This window comes from Bos indicus x Bos taurus, chromosome X (genome assembly GCF_003369695.1).
Source record: "Bos indicus x Bos taurus breed Angus x Brahman F1 hybrid chromosome X, Bos_hybrid_MaternalHap_v2.0, whole genome shotgun sequence".
In the NCBI taxonomy this organism is placed as follows: domain Eukaryota; kingdom Metazoa; phylum Chordata; class Mammalia; order Artiodactyla; family Bovidae; genus Bos; species Bos indicus x Bos taurus.
This window is the reverse complement of record NC_040105.1, coordinates 1,206,250-1,225,320: the sequence shown is the minus strand read 5'-3', so window position 1 is coordinate 1,225,320 and position 19,071 is coordinate 1,206,250. Positions and strand designations below refer to the sequence as shown.

Below are 19,071 nucleotides of genomic sequence, written 5' to 3'. Positions count from 1 at the left end.
TGTGCGTGCGTGACTGGGGACTGTGATCCAGACAGTGGACATGTATGAGGCAGTCTCTGGCCTGGACTGGGGTCCTTGGGTTCTATGATTGGAGAGGGGTCCCAGGGTCCGGTCAGGGGTCCCTGGGGTCTATGATCTGGGAGTGGGGGTCCCTGGGTCTGGGAAGGGGTCCTTGGGATCCATGATCCTGGGGGCTGTGGTGGTCCTGGCGTCCAGGTGGGGGGTCCCTGGGGTCTATGATGGGGGGGGATGTCCCCGGTTCTGGGAGGGGGTCCCTGGGGTCCATGATCCTGGGGGCTGTGGTGCTCCTAGAGTCCGGGTGGGGGTCCCTGGGGTCTATGATCCGCGGGGGGATCCCGGGGTCTGGTCAGGGGTCCTTTGGGTCTATGATCCACGGCGGGGGGGGGGTGGTTCCGGGGTCCCCGTTTGTGGCGGGGGTGCTCGGCCGCAGGGATCGGACGGGGGTCCGGGAGGGGCTGGGGGCACGCGCGCGCGGGGCGGGAGTCGGGGGCGCGTGCAGGAGGGGCTGGGGGTGCGCGCGGGGCGGGAGTCCGGGGCACGCGCAGGAGGCGCTGGGGGCGCGCGCAGGAAGCGCTGGGAGAACGCGCGCGGGGCACGAGTCGGGGGCGCGCGCGCGCGAGGCGGGAGTCGGGGCGCGCGCAGGAGGGGCTGGGGGCACGCGCGGGGGGCGGGAGTCGGGGGCGCGCGCGCGGGGGGGGCGGGGCGCGGGGGCGCGCTCGGGGCGGGAGTCGGGCGCGCGCGGGGGGCGGGGCGCGGGCGCGGCGCGGGGCGGGCCGCCGCGGGCGCGTTTCCGCCGTCCGGCCCGGGGCTCCGAGTCCGGCGGGCGGCGCGGAAGCGGCGGCGGAGGGGCAGCCATGTCGCCTTTGTCCGCGGCGCGGGCGGCCCTGCGGGTGTACGCGGTGGGCGCGGCGCTGATCGTGGCGCAGCTGCTGCGCCGCTGCGTCCGGGGCTTCGTGGAGCCAGGTCAGCGGCCGGGGAGGGGCGCGGGGAGGCGGCGAGGGGCCGGGGCCGGGCGGGGCTGCGGCGTGGGGCTGGCCGGGGACCGCGCCGCCGGGCCCGGGGCGCGCCCTCCGCCCGTGGAGAGGACCCCAGGTTTGGGGCGGAGCTGGGAAGGGGCGCGGGGAGGCGGGCGCGTCGGGCGCTCCCGGAAGCAGGGCCGGGCGGCCTTGGCGGTGGGAGGAGGCGCGGCCTCCCCACCGCCCCGCCCGCTCCGCGCGCCCCGGGGGCCGGGGTAGCCAGGGGGTCCCGCGCGCCCTGGCCTGGGGGTCGCAGGTTCGTACGCGCCGCGTCGGGCGCTCCCGGAAGCCGGGCCGGGCGGCCTGGGGGGTTGGCTTGGGGGAAGGCGCGCCCTCCCCAGCGCCCCGGGGGCTGGGGTCTCTCCAGGGGATCCGTGCGCTCCCCAACCACGGCGGCAGCCCCCCCCCGGGTCCCTGCGCTCTGCAGACCCGCGTCCCGGAGGGAGGCGGAGGGCGCCCGCCATCCCGGCCCCGCGCAGGCTCCAGTAGAACGGGGCCTGCCCGGGTTTGCAGGGACCGGGGAGCTGGGGCGGGGGCGGGGGCGCGCCAAGGGGCCGGCGGCGGCTTCTAGGGCTTCTAGGAGCCCTAGAGAGGAGAGCTCCCGTTTAGGGGCCGCCGGTTTCTCTGGCCTGCACCACCTGCGCGGAGCCTCGGGGCCCAAACTTGGCGGTGCGGGGACCCATTCGCGTCTTCACGCATATTAGGGACCCCCCGCCCCCCGACTCCCTTTCCCACCAATCTGGGGGGCTCTCTGGCTGTCTGGCCACCTCGGTGTTCTCAGGACTTCGATCGAGGAAACCGGTGTTGTTTCTGTCTGCTCTTGACTTGCAGGATATCAAAATAACTCTAGGGTCTGTGAGCCGTAAATGACATATCAATTTTTTTAGGTGAAAACAAAGTATTCTCTGGGAAGCGTGGTGCCCTGTTACCTTGTAACGACTCTCTTTATCGTCTGGCGTAAGAGAGATTCTTAAGTCCAACTGTGTTTTCGGGGTGTTGGCATAGCACCCCCACACCCCCCTCTCCCAGGGCAGCCTGTGGGTAACGCCCCTGACCACCCCCAGGAGATTGGGCTGGAGAAACAGAGAGGCTGTTACTAGGCTTGTGCAAATGCCTTCCCGTGCCTCCAGCACCCCCAGGAAGGCCCTGCAGGGCCCAGGCCTTGCACACCTGCAGCTCTGAGCACAAGGACTTCTTTTTCTCCCCTCCCTGGGTCTTCACCCAGGGAGATACATCTTCCCAGGTTTATGTGAGCTAAGCGTTTAGTTTTCTGATCAACTGCATTTTGGTGCTTTTTTAAAAAGCACATCAAGCGTGACCGGAAAAGACTGCAGTGGAAGGCAGAGGACAGCTTTGACGTCTGGGCTGACTTGTCAACAGTGAAGGACTGTGCAGAGCAGTCCCGTGTTCGCCCCAAACTGGCCCGAAATTGCAGTGCACCCAGGGGTGGAGAAGGCAATGGCACCCCACTCCAGTACTCTTGCCTGGAAAATCCCATGGACGGAGGAGCCTGGTGGGCTGCAGTCCATGGGGTCACTAAGAGTCGGACACGACTGAGCGGCTTCACTTTCACTTTTCACTTGCATGCATTGGAGAAGGAAATGGCAACCCACTCCAGTGTTCTTGCCTGGAGAATCCCAGGGACGGGGGAGCCTGGTGGGCTGCCGTCTGTGGGGTCGCACAGAGTCGGACACGACTGAAGCGACTTAGCAGTAGCAGGGGAGGTTGTGGGCTTCCCTGGTGACTCAGACAGTGAACAATCTGCTTGCAGTGCAGGAGACCAGGGTTCTATCCCGGAGGGGAAGATCCCCTGGAGAAGGGAATGGCCACCCACTCCAGTATTCTTGCCTGGAGAATCCCACAGACTGAGGATCCTGGCGGGCCAGACGTTGAACTTTGCCCAGGTATGCAGCTAAATAAACTGTACCCCAGAGGCCCAGTTCAGATGCAGAGTAGCTGGGATTTTTTGTTTTGTTTTGTCTTTATTGAATTGGTCACAGTGTTGCTTCTGTTTTTGTTTCTGGGTTTTTTGTTCACTGAGTCATAACGGATCTTAGCAACCCCACCCAGGATTGAACCCGGTATTGAAACGGCCAAGTTGTAACCATTGGACCTCCAGGGGAGTCCTGGTTTTTTGCCTTTAGACATCAGATGTTTTCTTTTTTAATAGTATGTATGGGCTATATAAATATGTACAAAGTATAAAATAATTAATGTGGAAATGTTACAGGGAGAAAGTCACCAATTCTAACTCCATATTGGAAGCTGTTTCTTTGACTTGCTTTTTATTATTATAAAGAAAAAAAAAGAAAGTCGCTCAGTCCTGTCTGACTCTTTGCGACCCCACAGACTGTAGCCCACCAGGCACCTCTGCCCATGGGATTTTCTAGGCAAGAATACTGGAGTGGTTGCCATTCCCTTCTCCAGGGCATCTGCTTGACCCAGGGATCAAACCCAGGTCCCCTGCATTGCAGGGAGATTCTTTACCGTCTAAGCCACCAGGGAAGCCCCTTTATTATTATAATCGTACTCAGTGGCTTGCCTGGAGGACCCTGCCTCTCTGACTGTCAAGTAAAGTGCCTTTTGGGGGCTTCCCTGGTGGCTCAGCTGATAAAGAATCCACCTGCAGAGCTGGAGAGCTGGGTTCCATCCCTGGGTTGGGAAGATCTCCTGGAGAAGGGAAAGGCTACCCACTCCAGTATTCTGGCCTGCAGAATTCCATGGAGTGTATAGTCCATGGGGTCGCAAAGAGTCCTAAACGAATGAGTGATTTTCACTTAAAGTGCATTTATTTAGCTCTGGAGAGAGAGTTTGTCCCTGCCCACCTGTGAATAGATGAGTTTAACACAGCGCTTAGGAAGGCTGGACATTTCGTGGGAGATGTTTAGCAAGAGTGCAGACCCTTTCACGTGACTTCCGCACTGTCTCTCCCTCTGGATGCAGCCTTTTGACTTCAGTTCCACATGGCTTCTTCCTCTCAGATCTATATAAGAACCTGGCATCCAGACCCCAGTAAGATACTTGCTTTGAGGTGCTAGCCTGCCATCTTCTCGGTCTGCAGGCTCCCTGATTAAAGTCTCTTTCTTGCCTCAACAGTTTGTCTCTCGGATTCGTGGCCTGTGGTGTGGAGAGTGGAGCAAGCATGGTCTCAGTGACAGAAACACTTTCTTATTTACGTATTTTAAAGTGATAACAACAAACCACAGCAATGATTGCTGAAGTGCGTTTGGTTGTGAAAGGTCTTTTTTTTTTTTTTAATATTGTTAATTGAATGATAATTGCTTTACAGTGTTGTGTTGGGTTTTGATGTAAAACAGTGTGAATCAGCTGTAGTTCAGTGCAGTCGCTCAGTCGTGTCCGACTGTTTGCGACCCCATGGACCGCAGCACAGGACAGGCCTCCCTGTCCATCACCAACTCCTGGAGCTTGCTCAAACTCATGTCCATCGAGTCAGTGATGCCATCCAACCATCTCATCCTCTGTCATCCCCTTCTCCTCCTGCCCCCAATCCCTCCCAGCATCAGGGTCTTTTCCAGTGAGTCAGTTCTTCGCATCGGGTGGCCAGAGTATTGGAGTTTCAGCTTCAGCATCAGTCTTTGCAGTGAACATTCAGGACTGATTTCCTTTAGGATGGACTGCTTGGATCTTGCAGTCCAAGGGACTCTCAAGTCTTCTCCAACACCACGGTTCAAAAGCATCCATTCTTTGGCGCTCAGCTTTACGGTCCAGCTCTCACATCCATACATGATGACTGGAAAAACCATAGCCTTGACTAGATGGACCTTTGTTGGCCAAGTAATATCTGTGCTTTTTAATACACTGTCTAGGTTGGTCATAACTTTTCTTCCAAAGAGTAAGCATCTTTTAATGTCACAGCTGCAGTCACCATCTGCAGTGATTTTGGAGCCCAGAAAAATAAAGTCAGCCACTGTTTCCACGGTTTCCCCATCTGTTTGCCATGAAGTGATGGGACCGGATGCCATGATCTTAGTTTTTCTGAGTGTTGAGTTTTAAGCCAGCTTGAATCAGCTATAGGTTTACATACATCTGCTCCCTCTTGAGCCTCCCTCCACCCCCATCCACCCCTCTAGGTCATCACAGAGCCCTGAGCTGAGCTCCCTGTGCTACAGAGCAGCTTCGCACTAGCTGTCTGTTTTACGCATGGTCGTGTGTGTATATATAACAACGCCACTCTCTCAATTCGTCCCACCGTCTCCTTCCCCCACTATATGTTCACAAGCCCATTCTCTGTCCCTGTGTCTCGGTTCCTGCTCTGGTCTCTGATCACCCACCCGGAGAAGTCAGATCACACATCAGACTTAAAACTTCTTTGCTTACGCCCATTGCTAATGTTTGCACGTCAGGTATTGAATATTGGGTGAATCTGTCTGTGGATCATCTCAGCCCCTCAACGGTGGCTTGCTTGGGCAAATGTGGAGTTTTCTGGAGGTGAGCTGTTTCTCGTCTTTTTCGTGGGGGAAAACTCGCAGCACATATTCATTGCACTTGAATACCTTCTCCCGGTGTGACTGCGATAAGATGGAGGTTTCTCTCCCACGTTTATGACCCTCCCTTTGGAATTGTGCATGACCCTGCACATTTTATCCACTGGGGCAGGCGTGCCGTGTGAGTGCCCGTGGATTCTGTGAAAAGGTGGAAGAAGATGCTTCAAACAGGAGCTGACTCCTGAAGGGGACGTTTTCTTAAAATGTATTACTACAGACAAGAGGGTGACAAACTCACAGCAGTTGGAGGTCTGTGCGTGGCTAGAGACCTATGTGGGCAAATGAAGAATTCCTCTAATAGAGGAGTTAGAAGAATTCCTCTAATAGAGGAGTTAGAAGAATTCCTCTAATAGAGTCTGACCTCCACATTCTCTATGGTCATTGTCTGTTACAACTTGTCCAGTTGCTAAGTCATGTCGGAGTCTGCAGTCCCATGGACCACAGCACACCAGACCTCCCTGTCCATCACCAACTCCGGGAGTTTATTCAAACTCTTGTCCATTGAGTCCGTGATGCCATCCAACCATCTCCTCCTCTGTCGTCCCCTTCTCCTCCCGCCTTCAGTCTTTCCCAGCATCAGGGTCTTTTCCCATGAGTCAGTTCTTTGCATCAGGTGGTCAAAGAATTGGAGTTTCAGCTTCAACATCAATCCTTCCAATGAACACTCAGGATTGATTTCCTTTAGGATGGACTGGTTGGATCTCCCTGCTGTCCAAGGGACTCTCAAGAGTCCTCTCCAACACCATAGTTCAAAAGCATCAATTCTTTAGTCAAACCATTGCTTTGACCAGACTTACCTTTGTCAGCAAAGTGATGTCTCTGCTTTTTAATACACAGTCTGGGTTTGTCTTAGCTTTTCTTTCAAGGAGCAAGAGTCTCTTAATTTCATGGCTGCAGTCACCGTTTGTGGTGATTTTGGAGCCCAAGAAAATAAAGGTACCATGCAGATTTTCCTGTAAGAATTCTGTTTCAGGGACCCCCTTGGGGGCCCCATGGTTAAGGCTCCTTGCTTCCACTGCAGGGGGCTCAGGTTCCATCTGTGGTTGGGGAACTCTGGTCTTCCATGCCTCAGACATGGCCCCCCCAATTTTTTTTTTTTTTAAACTTGATGAAGAAAAAAAAATCCATGATGAACAATAACCACAAAAAATTAAAAAAAAAAAAAAAAGCTCTGTTGCAAATAGGAGTCAGGCCTTGTGATCTGGAAAATGGACTTTGGTCTGGAAAATGGACTTCTGCTGATGGACTGACTGTCCAGCTCAAGAACAGAGGTCAGCTGGCCCATTTACAAAGCCATTTTAGGGCGGATTCTAGTTTTCAAACTGTAGGATTTTTTAAAAAGTCTGTCAAGAGGAAGTAACATCTGGCTGGTTTTGTGTACATATGAATAGTTGGGAGCTGTCACTCCAGGGAGGCAAAACCATAGTTCGGTTGACCTTTGGCTCTTTTTAGTCTTAAAAAGAAATGAGGACTCCCCCTTCCCCCAAGGCTTTGGTTTGTGTGGCTTTTTCTTGTCTGCATTGATCCTATTCAGTTCCATGTTAATAAAGTAAAAACTTAAAATTTTTTTTCGATGATGTTGAGAAATTCTTGTCACAGTTGCTTAGCTGTGGTCATGGTATTGTGGTTATGTTTTTTATCTTTTATCGGGAAATACAGTTTTCTCCCAGGGAGGGGCCACAGTTTTTTTTTTTTTTTTTTGAAATGTAAGAGAAAGATAGAACTACTCAACAGCTATTGTAACATTGCCAGCCCTGAGAACTCCTTTATTATTCTAGCACATTATAGATTCCATCTTGCAAAGGAATGAGGAGCCGACATTCACATGCAAGAAATGAAAAAAGAACTTTAAATGGTCAACACGGAAATCTACAACGTGAATTTCAGATCACATTAACGAGACACTTACATGTGATTCCCAGTAACCTTTCTTTGCAGTTGTTGCTGAGTCATAACCAAGTCTTTGTGACCCCGTGGAGTGTAGCCCGCCAGGCTCCTCTGTCCATGGGATTCTCCAGGCAAGAATCCTGGAGTGGGCTGCCGTTTCCTCCTCCAAGGGATCTTCCTGACCCAGGGATCCATCCCACATCTCCTGCATATTAGCAGGTGGGTTCGTTACCACTGAGCCACCTGGGAAGCCCAACACTTTAATTTTTATTCCTTTTACCCATCGAAAAGTAACAAACTGCTTACATGTTATTCCCAGTAACACTTTTTTTTTTTTTACCCAGCGAAAAATCAGAAGCCACTTACGTGTGATCCCTAGTAACATTTTTTTCCACCCAACAAAAAGACAACTATATTCTCCCCAAACAAATACCAAATCAGGGAGCATAGTGGCTGTTTTTGGTCCTTGCCGGCTCCTGGAAGTCCCAGTGGAGCAGAGTGATGCTGGCCCTCCACTTGCTGACTTCATCCTTTTTCTCGGGACACGGTCATTATGTTTGTGGATGATCTGGCTGGTGCCACTGCTGTGAGCAAAGGCAAGACCCCGCCAGGCCCCGGGTAGCATCTTGGCGATGGTTTCCCCCCGAGAGATGCTAGGGTTGCCCACTTGGCGTGGAGGCTGCTTGGACAGAACCTTCATTCCTGACTCTGAAAGCGGCCGTGGACCATGCAAGGCTTGCTGTGCCCCGCCGTGGTTAGTGTATACGCTCCAACCCATCACACGCGACTGGACAGCTCCAGAGAAAAGAATGGAAGTGGAATACGCGCTAACGCCATATGCAGACATAAACTCTAGGGGCTTCGCTGATGGGCCAGTGGTTAAGAATCTGCCTTGCCACTCGGGGGGACACCAGTTCGATCCCTGCTCTGGGGATCACTCTGCGTAGCATGTCAGCCCACGTGCCGCAGCTGGACAGCAGCTGCCACTCACGACTGGAAAAAGCTTTCATGTGGCAGTGAAGACCCAGGGCAGCCAGAAAAAAGCACAAAACCCCCAAAACTCAAAACGGATTAAAGACCTAAACGTAAGACTCTGGAAACCATGAGACTCGTAGGAGAAAACACAGGAAGAGAGTAATTTGACTTAATTCTTAGCAGTAGCTTTTTGGTCCTGTGTCTTGCGGCAAGGGAAATAAAAGCAGAAGTAACCAAATGGGACCGAATTAAACTGGGACAAAACAGAAGGCCAGCCAGTGGAAAGGGAGAAAGTGTTTACAAACAATGTGACCGATGATGGGCTGCCCAGGTGGCTCAGGGGTAAAGAATCTGTCTGCAGTGCAGGAGATCCAGGAGACCTGGGTTCGATCCCTGGGTCGGGAAGATTCCCCTGGAGGAGGAAATAGCAACCCACTCCAGTCTTCTTGCCTGGAGAATCCCCATGGACAGAGGAGCCTGGCGGGCTACAGTCCGTGGGGTTGCAGAGAGTTGGACATGACTGAAGCGACTTAGCATGCAACCCAATTAAAAATAGCCAGAGGACCTCAGTGGACATTTTGAGTTGACATTTCTTCCAAGAAGACAGACAGGTGGCCAACAGATAAACTTGAAAAGATGCTCAGCCTGGTTGACCTCAGAGAAAGGCCAGTTAAAAGCAGAGTGGAAAAACAAACAAATAAACTGCCTTCCTGTGTCCCCGTCTCCTTAGGGGGCCTCGGGAAATCCTGCCATCATTTGTCCATTGGTTGTGAAACTGCAAGGGGGAGACTCCCCACGGGCGGTGCCTCCTTAAGCTGTGGCTTTGTCACGATGCTTCCTGCAGGACCACAGACCTCAGGCTGCCTTCAGCCCAACAGCACTGATCGTTCATCGTGGTTGGCATCACGACGACCATGTAGTAGGAAACTCTGATGAGACTGAATTGCGTTGCCCATGTAGGACGGAAGAGCTCCATGCCAGAGCCCAGCTGTGGTGCCTGCTGCGAGGTTCCCCTCGCTTTAGGGGACGGCCTTTCCCATGCCCAGGCACCCCCCCACTCCTAGTCCATCTGCAGGAGCTGTGATCCTAGGGTCCTTTCTTTCTCTACACATCCTGGCCTTGTTGGATCGCCACCCCCAGGGCCCCACCTCTGAGCCCTCTGGCCCGAGCAGAGCATTTGAAATCACACGAAGGCATCCTGTCTCTTCCTGGGGACCAGGCGTCTGAGGTCCAGGGGTCCCAGGGCTGGGCTCCCTGCAGAGGCTCCAGGGGAGGGTCTTTCCCGCCTCTCCCAGCTTCTGGGGGCTCCAGGCATCCGTCCCTGGGCTGGTGGCCGCCTCCCTCCCGTCTCTGCCCCTGTCTCCACGTGGCTGCTTCTCTGCGTCCGTGTCTCCCCTCTTCTGTGTCTTATAAGGACCCTGTCCCTGGGTTTAGGGCCACCCCCATCCAAGAGGACCTCATCTCAGACCTTCACTCCATCATGTCTGCAGAGAACTTATTTCCATGTAATGTCCTCTTCTGAGGTTTTGGGAGGACATGAATTTTCAGTGGAGGGTGATTTTCAGCCCACTGTCGTTACTGAGTTTTGAATATTTGCCCCCACACTCAGAAAATGCCTGGTGGCTGCAGTGTGTGATTTAACTGTGAGTGCTGTACAGTAGGCTGAGCAAAGTCCGGGAGACGGGGAAGGACAGGGAAGCCTGGCGTGCTGTGGTCTGTGCGGTCGCAGAGAGTCGGACACGAATGAGCGACCAAACGACAACAGGAGATTGAAGGCTTGCAGATTTAACAGACACGTTTTTAAATTTGTTTTAATTAAAGAATTTTTTTTAACAAATTGATGTTTGATTTACAGGGCTGTGTTAGTTTCAGGCGCACAGCAAAGTGATTCAGTTGGGCACACACATACATATTCATATTCTTTTCCATTACAGCAAGATGATAGTGTATTATATAGTTATCTGGGTGTATAATCGTATAATGAATGTAGTTTCCTGTTATATACAGTAACTAGGTCCCTGTCGGTCATCTAGTTTATATATAGTCAGAAAGTGAGAGTCGCTCAGTCGTGTCTGACTCTTTGCGACCCCATGGGATTCTCCAGGCCAGAATACTGGAGTGGGTAACCTTTCCCTTCTCCAGGGGAATCTTCCCAACCCAGGGGTTGAACCCAGGTCTCCCACACTGCAGGCAGATTCTTTACCAGCTGAGCCCCCAGGGAAGCCCAAGAATACTGGAGTGGGTAGCCTATCCCTTCTCCAGGGGATCTTCCAACTCGGGGATTGCACCCAGGTCTCCCACATTGCAGGTGGATTCTTTACCAGCTGAGCCACCAGGGAAGCCCGTAATGAATATAGTTTCCTATTACATATGGTACATAGGTCCTTGTTAGTTATCTATTTTATATATAGTCGTGTGTATCTGTTAATCCCAAACTCCTAATATATCTCTCATCCTTCCGCTTTGGTGGCCATACGTTTTCTATGTCTGTGAGTAACAGACACCTTCAATTCTTTTCTTGATATAGTCTTTTTTTGTTTGTATGCTCTTGGACTGCATGCAGGATCCTAGTTCCGCACGCAGGGATCCACCTGTGCCCCCTGCCATGCATAAAATAGCTGTGGAGCTGCCATCTATAAAGTAGGTGACTAACAAGTTCCCCCTGGGAGCATGGAGCCTTAACCACTGGCCGACCAGGGAGGTCCCTCCCCTGACACCTCTTAAGAAAACTCAGCTAGCCTTTCGGGTGTCCTGGCCCTCTGACTGGCAGCTCCACAGAGCTGAGCGTGTGAGCATCGCCAGCAGTGGGAGCCTGGGGGCTGAGCTCTGAGAATCCAGGGACGCTGCACCACGGCTGGTTGGCTTCTCAGTGTCCAGATGTTTGTGGCCACGAGGCGGGGGGCATTCTGAGACATTCCAGGGATGGAGAATTCCCTTCCTGCCCCAGTCTGGCATCCATTCCCAGATGCTCCTGGGGAGAAAAATAGAGCCTGTGAAGTACCAAAGTCCTCTTTCTAATTTTTTCATGAGTTATCATTGATGTCGTTGTTGTTCAGTAATGCCTGACTCTTTGCGACCTCATAGACTGCAGCACACCAGGCTTCTCCATCCTTCACCATCTCCTGGAGCTCGCTTAAACTTATGTCCATTGAGTCGGTGATGCCATCCCACCATCTCATCCTCTGTCGTCCCCTTCTCCTCCTGCCCTCAGTCTTTCCCAGCATCAGGAACGATTTTCCAGTGAGGCAGTTCTCTAGATCTGTGAGTCTGCTTCTGTTTTGTTATCTTCACTAGTTTCGTATACGTGTGTGTGTGTGTATATATATATACATGTATGTATTTGGCTGCTTTGTGTCTTCGTTGGAATATGCAGCGTCTTCAGCTGTGACATGTGGGATCCGGTTCCCTGACCAAGGATGGAAGCCAGGCCCCCTGCATTGGAAGCTGGGAGTCTCAGCCACTGGGGCCACCAGCAAAGTCTCCATATGCACTGGTTTTAAATAATATTTTTTATTGGATCGCCATTTGTCGTCCACTTTCTTAACTTCACTCAGTACGATAATCTCTAGGTCCGTCCATGTCGCAGCAGGGGGCATCAGTTAATTCCTTTCCGTGGCTGAGTAGTCTTCCGTGGTGTACACGTACCACCTCTTTATCCATTCCTCTGTTGACGGACACTTAGGTTGCTTCCGTGTCTTGGCTGTTTTGAATAGTGTTGGAATGAACGCTGAAGTGCACGTATCTTTTTGAATTGTCGTTTTGTCTGCATATTATGCCCAGGAATGGGACGGCAGGATCGTATGGTAGCTGATTTTAGTTTCTCAAAGAACGTCCGTACTGTTCTCCATAGTGGCTGCATCAGTTCACATCCCCACCAAGTGTAGGAAGGGGTCCCTTTTCTCCACATCCTTGTCAACATTTGTTACTTGTGGTTTTTTTTTTTTTTCATGAAAGCCATTGTGACAGGAGTGAGGTGATACCTCATTGTGGGCAAAAAGGCATCACTGAAAAACGTAAAATTTGAAAAAAAAAAACACTTGAATGCTGGTCGGCCAGCCTAGTATCTGCTTGTGCATGCTCAGTCACTCAGTCGTGTCTGACTCTTTGGGACCCCGTGAACATCAGCTTGCCAAACTCCTCTGTCCATGGGGATTGTCCAGGCCAGAATACTGGAGTGGGTTGCCATGCCCCGCTCCCCAGGGTGTCTTCCCAACCCAGGGATTGAAGCCAGGTCTCCTGCATTGCAGGCCGATTCTTTACTATCTGAGCCACCAGGGAAGCCCAAGAATACTGGAGTGGGTAACCTATTGCTTCTCCAGGGGATCTTCCCGACCCAGGGGTCTCCTGCATTGCAGGCAGGTTCTTTACTAGCTGAGCTACCAGGGAACCTCAAGAATACCGGAGTGGGTAGCCTGTCCCTTCTCTATGGGATCTTCCCGACCAAGGCATCCAATTAGGATTCTCCCACATTGCAAGCGGATTCTTTACCATCTAAGCCACAGGGAAGCCCAAGAACACTGGAGTGGGTAGCCTGTCCCTTCTCCAGGGGATCTTCCCCACCTGCATTGCAGGCAGGTTCTTTACCAGCTGAGCTACCAGGGAAGCTCAAGCATACTGCAGTGGGCAGCCTATCCCTTCTCTAGGGGATCTTCCAAACCCAGGCATGCAACCAGGGGTCTCCTGCATTGCAGGCGGATTCTTTACCAGGTGAGCCACAAGGGCCGCACAGGCCTGCTTGAGAACCCCCACATGTGCTGCTCTTATCTGAGCCAGTTTTCTTGGTGGCCTTTGACACGCCTGCGTCCTGACCAGGAGTCTTTAGGAGTGGGGGACGTGGGTCCTCTTGGCCTGGCAAGGGGGTGTTTGGGAACCGTGGGGTCTGCTGGGGAACAGACCCACCTGCTTGCCTGCTTATTTGCGGGGCTGGTTTATTTCCCAGAACAGGATGTAATACACCAGCTCAGGTGATGAAAGAGCTGTCATGAGGATTCCAAAGAGGATGGAAACACTTAAAAAAAAAAAAAAAAGCAATCAATAAATGCATGTCTCCGAGGCACCTGGATGGAACAGCTGCTCGCTTTTCAGACTGAGCCCTTGCTGCTTTGCCACCAGCTGGAGCGGCGGCCTTGGGGTGGTCCCCACCTCCGTGCGCCCTCGTTTCCAGAGCCACCCCGCTCCCCCCGCCCGCCAGCTGGCCGGGCGGAGCCGGGCCGTCTTCTCACGCTCTTTGTTCTGCTGCTTCTCGGCAGGTCGTCCCGAATGAGCGGAGGCCCAGCCGGGGGCGGCGCGATGGAGTGCAAGAGCCTGGAGGGCGGGCAGAGCGACCTCAAGCTGGTGGCGCACCCGCGCGCCAAGAGCAAAGTGTGGCGCTACTTCGGCTTCGACACGAACGCCGAGGGCTGCATCCTGCAGTGGAAGAAGATCTACTGTCGCATCTGCATGGCCCAGATCGCCTACTCGGGCAACACCTCCAACCTGTCCTACCACCTGGAGAAGAACCACCCCGACGAGTTCTGCGAGTTCGTCAAGAGCAACACGGAACAGATGCGCGAAGCCTTCGCCAGCGCCTTCTCCAAGCTGAAGCCGGACCCCGCGCAGCCCGGCGGCACGCCTGAGCCGCTGGCCGCCAAGGCCGGCACGCACGGCCACGAGAGCCGCAAGCAGCAGGAGCTGACCACCGCCGTCATGGGCCTCATCTGCGAGGGCCTCTACCCGGCCTCCATTGTGGACGAGCCCACATTCAGGGCGCTGCTGAAGGCCGCTGAGCCGCGCTACGAGCTGCCGAGCCGCAAGTTCTTCTGCGGCAAGGCCATCCCCGAGCGCTACGGCACCGTGCGCGAGGCGGTGCTCAAGGAGCTGGCGGACGCCGCCTGGTGCGGCGTCTCCACCGACCTGTGGCGCAGCCAGACCCAGAACCGCACCTACGTGACGCTGTCGGCGCACTTCCTGGGCCGCGCGGCCCCCCACGGGCTGGCGGTGGGCTCCCGCTGCCTCAAGACCTTCGAGGTGCCCGAGGAGAACGCTGCCGAGACCATCACGCGCGTCCTCTACGAAGCGTTCATCGAGTGGGGCGTCCACACCAAGGTCTTCGGCGCCACCACGGACCGTAGCAAGGACTTGGCCCAGGCCTGCTCGCTGCTCGACATCCCGGTGCACATGCCGTGCCTGGGCCATACCTTCGACGTGGCCATCCGCCAGGCCTTCCGGCTGCCCAAGCTCGGCGCGCTGCTGGGCCGCTGCGCCAAGCTGGTGGCCTACTTCCAGCAGTCATCCGTGGCCATGGTCATGCTCCACGAAAAGCAGAGACAGCAGAACGCGGCCCCCTGCATGCTGGTGAGCAACCGCGTGGCCTGGTGGGGCAGCACGCTGGCAATGCTGCAGCGGCTCAAGGAGCAGCAGTTTGCCATCGCTGGGGTCCTGCTGGAAGACACCAACAACCACCATCTCATGCTGGAGGCCGCCGAGTGGGCCACCATCGAGGGCCTGGTGGAGCTGCTGCAGCCCTTCAAGCAGGTGGCCGAGATGCTGTCGGCCTCCAAGTACCCCACCATCAGCATGGTCAAGCCGCTGCTGCACATGCTGCTGAACACGACTCTCAACCCCAAGGAGACGGACCCCAAGGAGATCAGCATGGCCAAGGAGGTGATCGCCAAGGAGCTCGCCAAGACCTACCAGGAGAGCCCCGAGATCGACCTGTTCCTCAACGTGGCCACCTTCCTGGACCCGCGCTACAAGAGGCTGCCGTTCCTCTCCACTTTCGAGCGGCAGCAGGTGGAGAACCGCGTGCTGGAGGAGGCCAAGGGCCTCCTGGAGAAGGTCAAAGAGGGCGCCTACCGCGCTTCCGAGGACAAGGCGGCCGCGCCGCCCGAGGAGCCGCCGCCGGCCAAGAAGCCGGCGCCCTCGCCCACCCCGCCCCCAGCCAGCGTCATCAACGACATGCTGGCCGAGATCTTCTGCCCCACCGGGGGCGTGGAGGATCAGGAGGAGTGGCATGCCCAGGTGGTGGAGGAGCTCAGCAACTTCAAGTCGCAGAAGCCGCTGGGGCTCAACGAGGACCCGCTCAAGTGGTGGTCGGACCGCCTGGCGCTGTTCCCCGTGCTGCCCAAGGTGCTCCAGAAGTACTGGGCCGTGGCGGCCACGCGCGTCGGCCCCGAGCGCCTCTTCGGCTCGTGCGCCACCGTGGTGAGCGCCAAGCGCAACCGCCTGGCCCCCGCGCACGTGGACGAACAGGTCTTCCTGTACGAGAACGCGCGCGGCGGCGCCGACGCCGAGCTGGAGGACGAAGACGAGGGCGAGTGGGGCCTGGACCACGAGCAGGCCTTCGCGCCCGGCGAGGCGGCCCACGCCGGCTTCTTCGGCGTCAGGGACGGCAGCTTCGTGTAGCCGGGGCTGGGGCTGGCGGGCACCGGCAGGGCGGGGGCGGGTGCACAGCCGCGCGCTGGGGGGCGGTACCCTTCTGGATGCTCGGCTGTTGGGACTAACGGCCCCGCCACCCCAGCGCGGATGGGCGCACTGCTGCTGGGAATGCGGGAATCGAGCGGAAGACACGGATCTTTGTGGGTGTGGGTGTGTGTGTGGGTGTGTGCGTGCCCCAGAGGGGAGACGCGGACTCTGGGTGGTCCAGAGAAGGGAGACGGACTTTGGGTGTCTCAGACAAGAGAGACGGACTCTGGATGACCCCAGAGGACTGAGATGGACGCTGCATGGTCCACAGAGAAGAGAGACAGACTCTGGGTGGTCCACAGAGAAGAGACACGAGGCTCTTGAGTGGTGCAAACCTGGTGAAAACAAGTGTTTCCTCTGCGGGGGGCGGCGGCTGTGGTGGGGAACCCCCTTGTATTCCAGGAACCGGGAAAGAAAGGACTTGTAAAAACCGGAGGCGTCCGCCCATCGGATTACCAATCCTCAACGCCCCTGACGCTAGCATGGCCGGCGGGGGTGTTCTGACTCCCTCTGCTAATTCCGTACCTACAGTGTCCATGTCCTCACGCCAGGGAGGGTTTGGGGTGAACCAGAAACATGGAAATCAGGGGGCCGCTGAGGACAAAAGCCCCTTCTGTGTTCCCCAAAGCCCACCTCCCTGTGAGCACTATTTGCACGCCCCCCCCCCCCCGGGGCACCATCCGCGGCTGTTAGCCCCGTCGGTCCGTAAAGGAACACGACTACCTTGTCAATTACCAGGGAACCTGGAGACACGCTTTAGCCACCCGCCCTGTTTTCAAGGCGTGATGCAACATGTTACCCTTGAGCCCGTAGTGCCATCGCTTATAAAAAAGCCGAAGAAGAAATATTGGGTGTGGTTTGTTTTCTCCCACCCACGAGTGTTTTTTTTTTTTTTTTTCCTCCCCGCCCTTGCCCGAATTCACGGTCCTTGCCAGGTTCTCTAGCTCTTGTGTTCTCCAGGTGGTGTTCGTGCGTCCCGATGCTTCAAAGACGCTTCCCAGGGGCCTCCATGGTAAAGAACCTGCCTGCCAATGCAGGAGACCTGGGTTCGACCCCTGGGTTGGGAAGATCCGCTGCAGGAGGGAATGGCAGCCCACTCCAATATTCTTGCCTGGAGAATCCCATGGACAGAGGAGCCTGGTGGGGCTACAGTCCATGGGGTTGCAGAGAGAGATGACTGAGCAGCTCTACAACAATAGCCAATTAACAATGTTGGACAGTTTTAGGTGGACAGCAAAGAGACTCAGCCACACATAGACATGTATCCCTTCTCCCCCAAACTCCCCTCCCAGCCAGGCTGCCACATGACATTGAGCAGAGTTCCCTGTGCTGTCCAGCAGGTCCTTGCTGGTTCTCCATGTTAAATACAGCAGTGTGTCCATGTCCATCCCAGACTCCCTGACTATCCCTTCCCCCACCCTTCCCCCTGGGAACCATAAGGTTATTACAGAGTATTGAGCAGAGTTCCCTGTGCTGTCCAGCAGGTCCTGGCTGGTTCTCCATGTTAAACACAGCAGTGTGTCCATGTCCGTCCTGAGTGACGACGGACCATGTGTACCACCAGGGCATCCAGGGTTTTTCCATTTCCTATCTTTCCCTGCTCCCTCCCTCGCTCTCCTTTCTTTTAAGAAAGCAAGCTACCCCAGAAACAGCCTCGGAGGTTAGCATCCGTCGTCTTTTTCCTTTTCTGTGTTTTATGGGTTGCCTCTATTCCAGGGTGGCTCAGGGATGCCACATCTACACAGACGTTTTGAGCTTAACTAGGCCATTTTTCAGTCGTGAAAACCTGCCACTTTCAGAGCTTTCTCCATTGAACACGAAAGTGGAACGTGTCCGTAAACGTCTCAGATAAGAGGTCATTGCCGGCATCCAGAACTTCTCGTAAAGACATGGCCGCTAACTGTCACTCACGTGTCTTATCTGGGTCTGCCCGGGACTCTGCTTCCAGGAAATGGAGTGTGTTTTGCGCTCAGGTCTTGTCGTCAAAATCCTGATTCTCTGCTTCGTCTAAGTGGTGTTTGTTCCATGCTCAGTAAAGTCACAATGACGTCACGATTCTCAGATGTTCCTTTTTTTTTTCCTTGTGTGCGGAAGGGTACTGTTCCCTTTATTCCGAGCAGCCCCTAGGAGGATGGCAGGACTGGGCTGAAAGGAAGCATGGATGATGGTTGTACATGTTTGTTTTGAGTGAAGGGGCTGAGGATGTGCTCCCGGCCCCTTGTCGTGGGATGTCGGGCTGATTTGCGGGTTGACAACCTGGGTGGTGGTAGCCAGGGAGCCCTGGGAGCTGTGTCTTGAAGCCCTTGTAAAGTGAGGTGGTCACAACAGTTGTGATCTGGAGGGGAGAGGGTGGGAAGTCTTCCCTGAGTGGTCCTCCGGCTGGGGATCAGTGGAGTCCTGTGGTAGCATCTCACTATGGCCAGCCTCTGGACAGAGAACAGGGGAGCTGTCCATCCGGCTTCCCCCGAGGACCGCCTCAGCTCATCACGCCCGCTTTCTCTTCCCGTCCTTCCCCCCACGGGGGTGTGACTTGCGGGGGGTGGGAAGGGGCGGGCATTCACGTTTTGAGTCTTGATCAAATCTCCATGCTCCCTTGATCCCTATCAATGTCATTTTGGGTCCGAGGGACACGGCTGCTTCTCACCGAGGCTCGGGGTAGCAAACAGCCGAGCGTGTGGAGAACAGGGTCGGTTTTCACAGCTTTGTGCTGCTTTTCGGATGGGCTTCCCTGGTGGCTCAGCTCGTAAAGAATCCGCCCATAATGCAGGAGACCTGAGTTCAATCCCTGGGTTGGGAAGCTCCCCTGGAGAAAGGAACGTCTACCTACTGCAGTATTCTGGCCTGGAGAATCCCACAGACTGTATAGTCCTTGGAGTCCTAAAGAGTCGGACACGTTGTATACTACTAATGTAGTAGTTTGTATATCTTAATCCCCTCCCCTCATCCTGACCCTCCAGGGTACCCTTCCTCCAGTGGTAATCACTAGTTACTTCTCTCCATCTGGGAGTCTGTTTTTTTTTGATATATTTATTCATTAAATGTTTTAGATTCTGGATACAGGTGGTAACATGCTATTTCTCTGTTTGTGATTTATTTCACTTGATGTAACACCCTCCGAGTCCATGTGTGTTGTCACAGGTCGCAAAAGATTTGTTCTTGTTTATGGCTGAGTAATATTCCATTGTGTGTGTGTGTGTGTGTGTGTGTACTCAAATTACTTATGT

The 19,071-nt window shown here is 54.8% G+C and overlaps 2 protein-coding genes and 1 non-coding gene across 9 annotated transcripts in view; 2 read left to right on the top strand and 1 right to left on the bottom strand.

Annotated features, from left to right (window-relative positions):
• Positions 1-789: 789 nt before the first annotated feature.
• ZBED1 (zinc finger BED-type containing 1) lies at positions 790-17,903 on the top strand. 2 transcript variants are annotated; one of them, XM_027535269.1, is made up of 2 exons: positions 790-984; positions 13,654-17,903. In XM_027535269.1, the coding sequence occupies exon 2, from the start codon at positions 13,664-13,666 to the stop codon at positions 15,785-15,787; it is 2,124 nt and encodes a 707-aa protein (XP_027391070.1). In that variant the 5' UTR covers positions 790-984; positions 13,654-13,663; the 3' UTR covers positions 15,788-17,903. The 2 variants fall into 2 exon arrangements, with proteins under 2 accessions (XP_027391070.1, XP_027391071.1); XM_027535270.1 differs by lacking the exon at positions 790-984 and adding an exon at positions 1,274-1,293.
• DHRSX (dehydrogenase/reductase X-linked) overlaps positions 793-19,071 on the top strand; it is a 223,314-nt gene continuing 205,035 nt past the window's right edge. For 5 of the 6 annotated variants that reach the window (XR_003509863.1, XR_003509864.1, XM_027535274.1 and 2 more), the window contains exon 1: positions 853-984. Coding sequence is in view for 4 of the 6 variants with exons in the window: in XM_027535274.1 (XP_027391075.1) it covers positions 876-984 (109 nt within the window). In the remaining 2 variants the exon portion in view is untranslated. Of the gene's footprint in view, positions 985-19,071 lie in introns of all 6 variants that reach the window. The other variant, XM_027535271.1, reaches the window with a different exon arrangement.
• On the bottom strand, positions 7,245-7,373 carry LOC113888302. Its single transcript, XR_003509938.1, has one exon. It is a non-coding gene; the product is annotated as a small nucleolar RNA U109 (small nucleolar RNA).

Bases quoted from the DNA above. Each gene is read 5' to 3' on its own strand.
- ZBED1 (XM_027535269.1), top strand. From the start codon at position 13,664: ATGAGCGGAGGCCCAGCCGGGGGCGGCGCGATGGAGTGCAAGAGCCTG.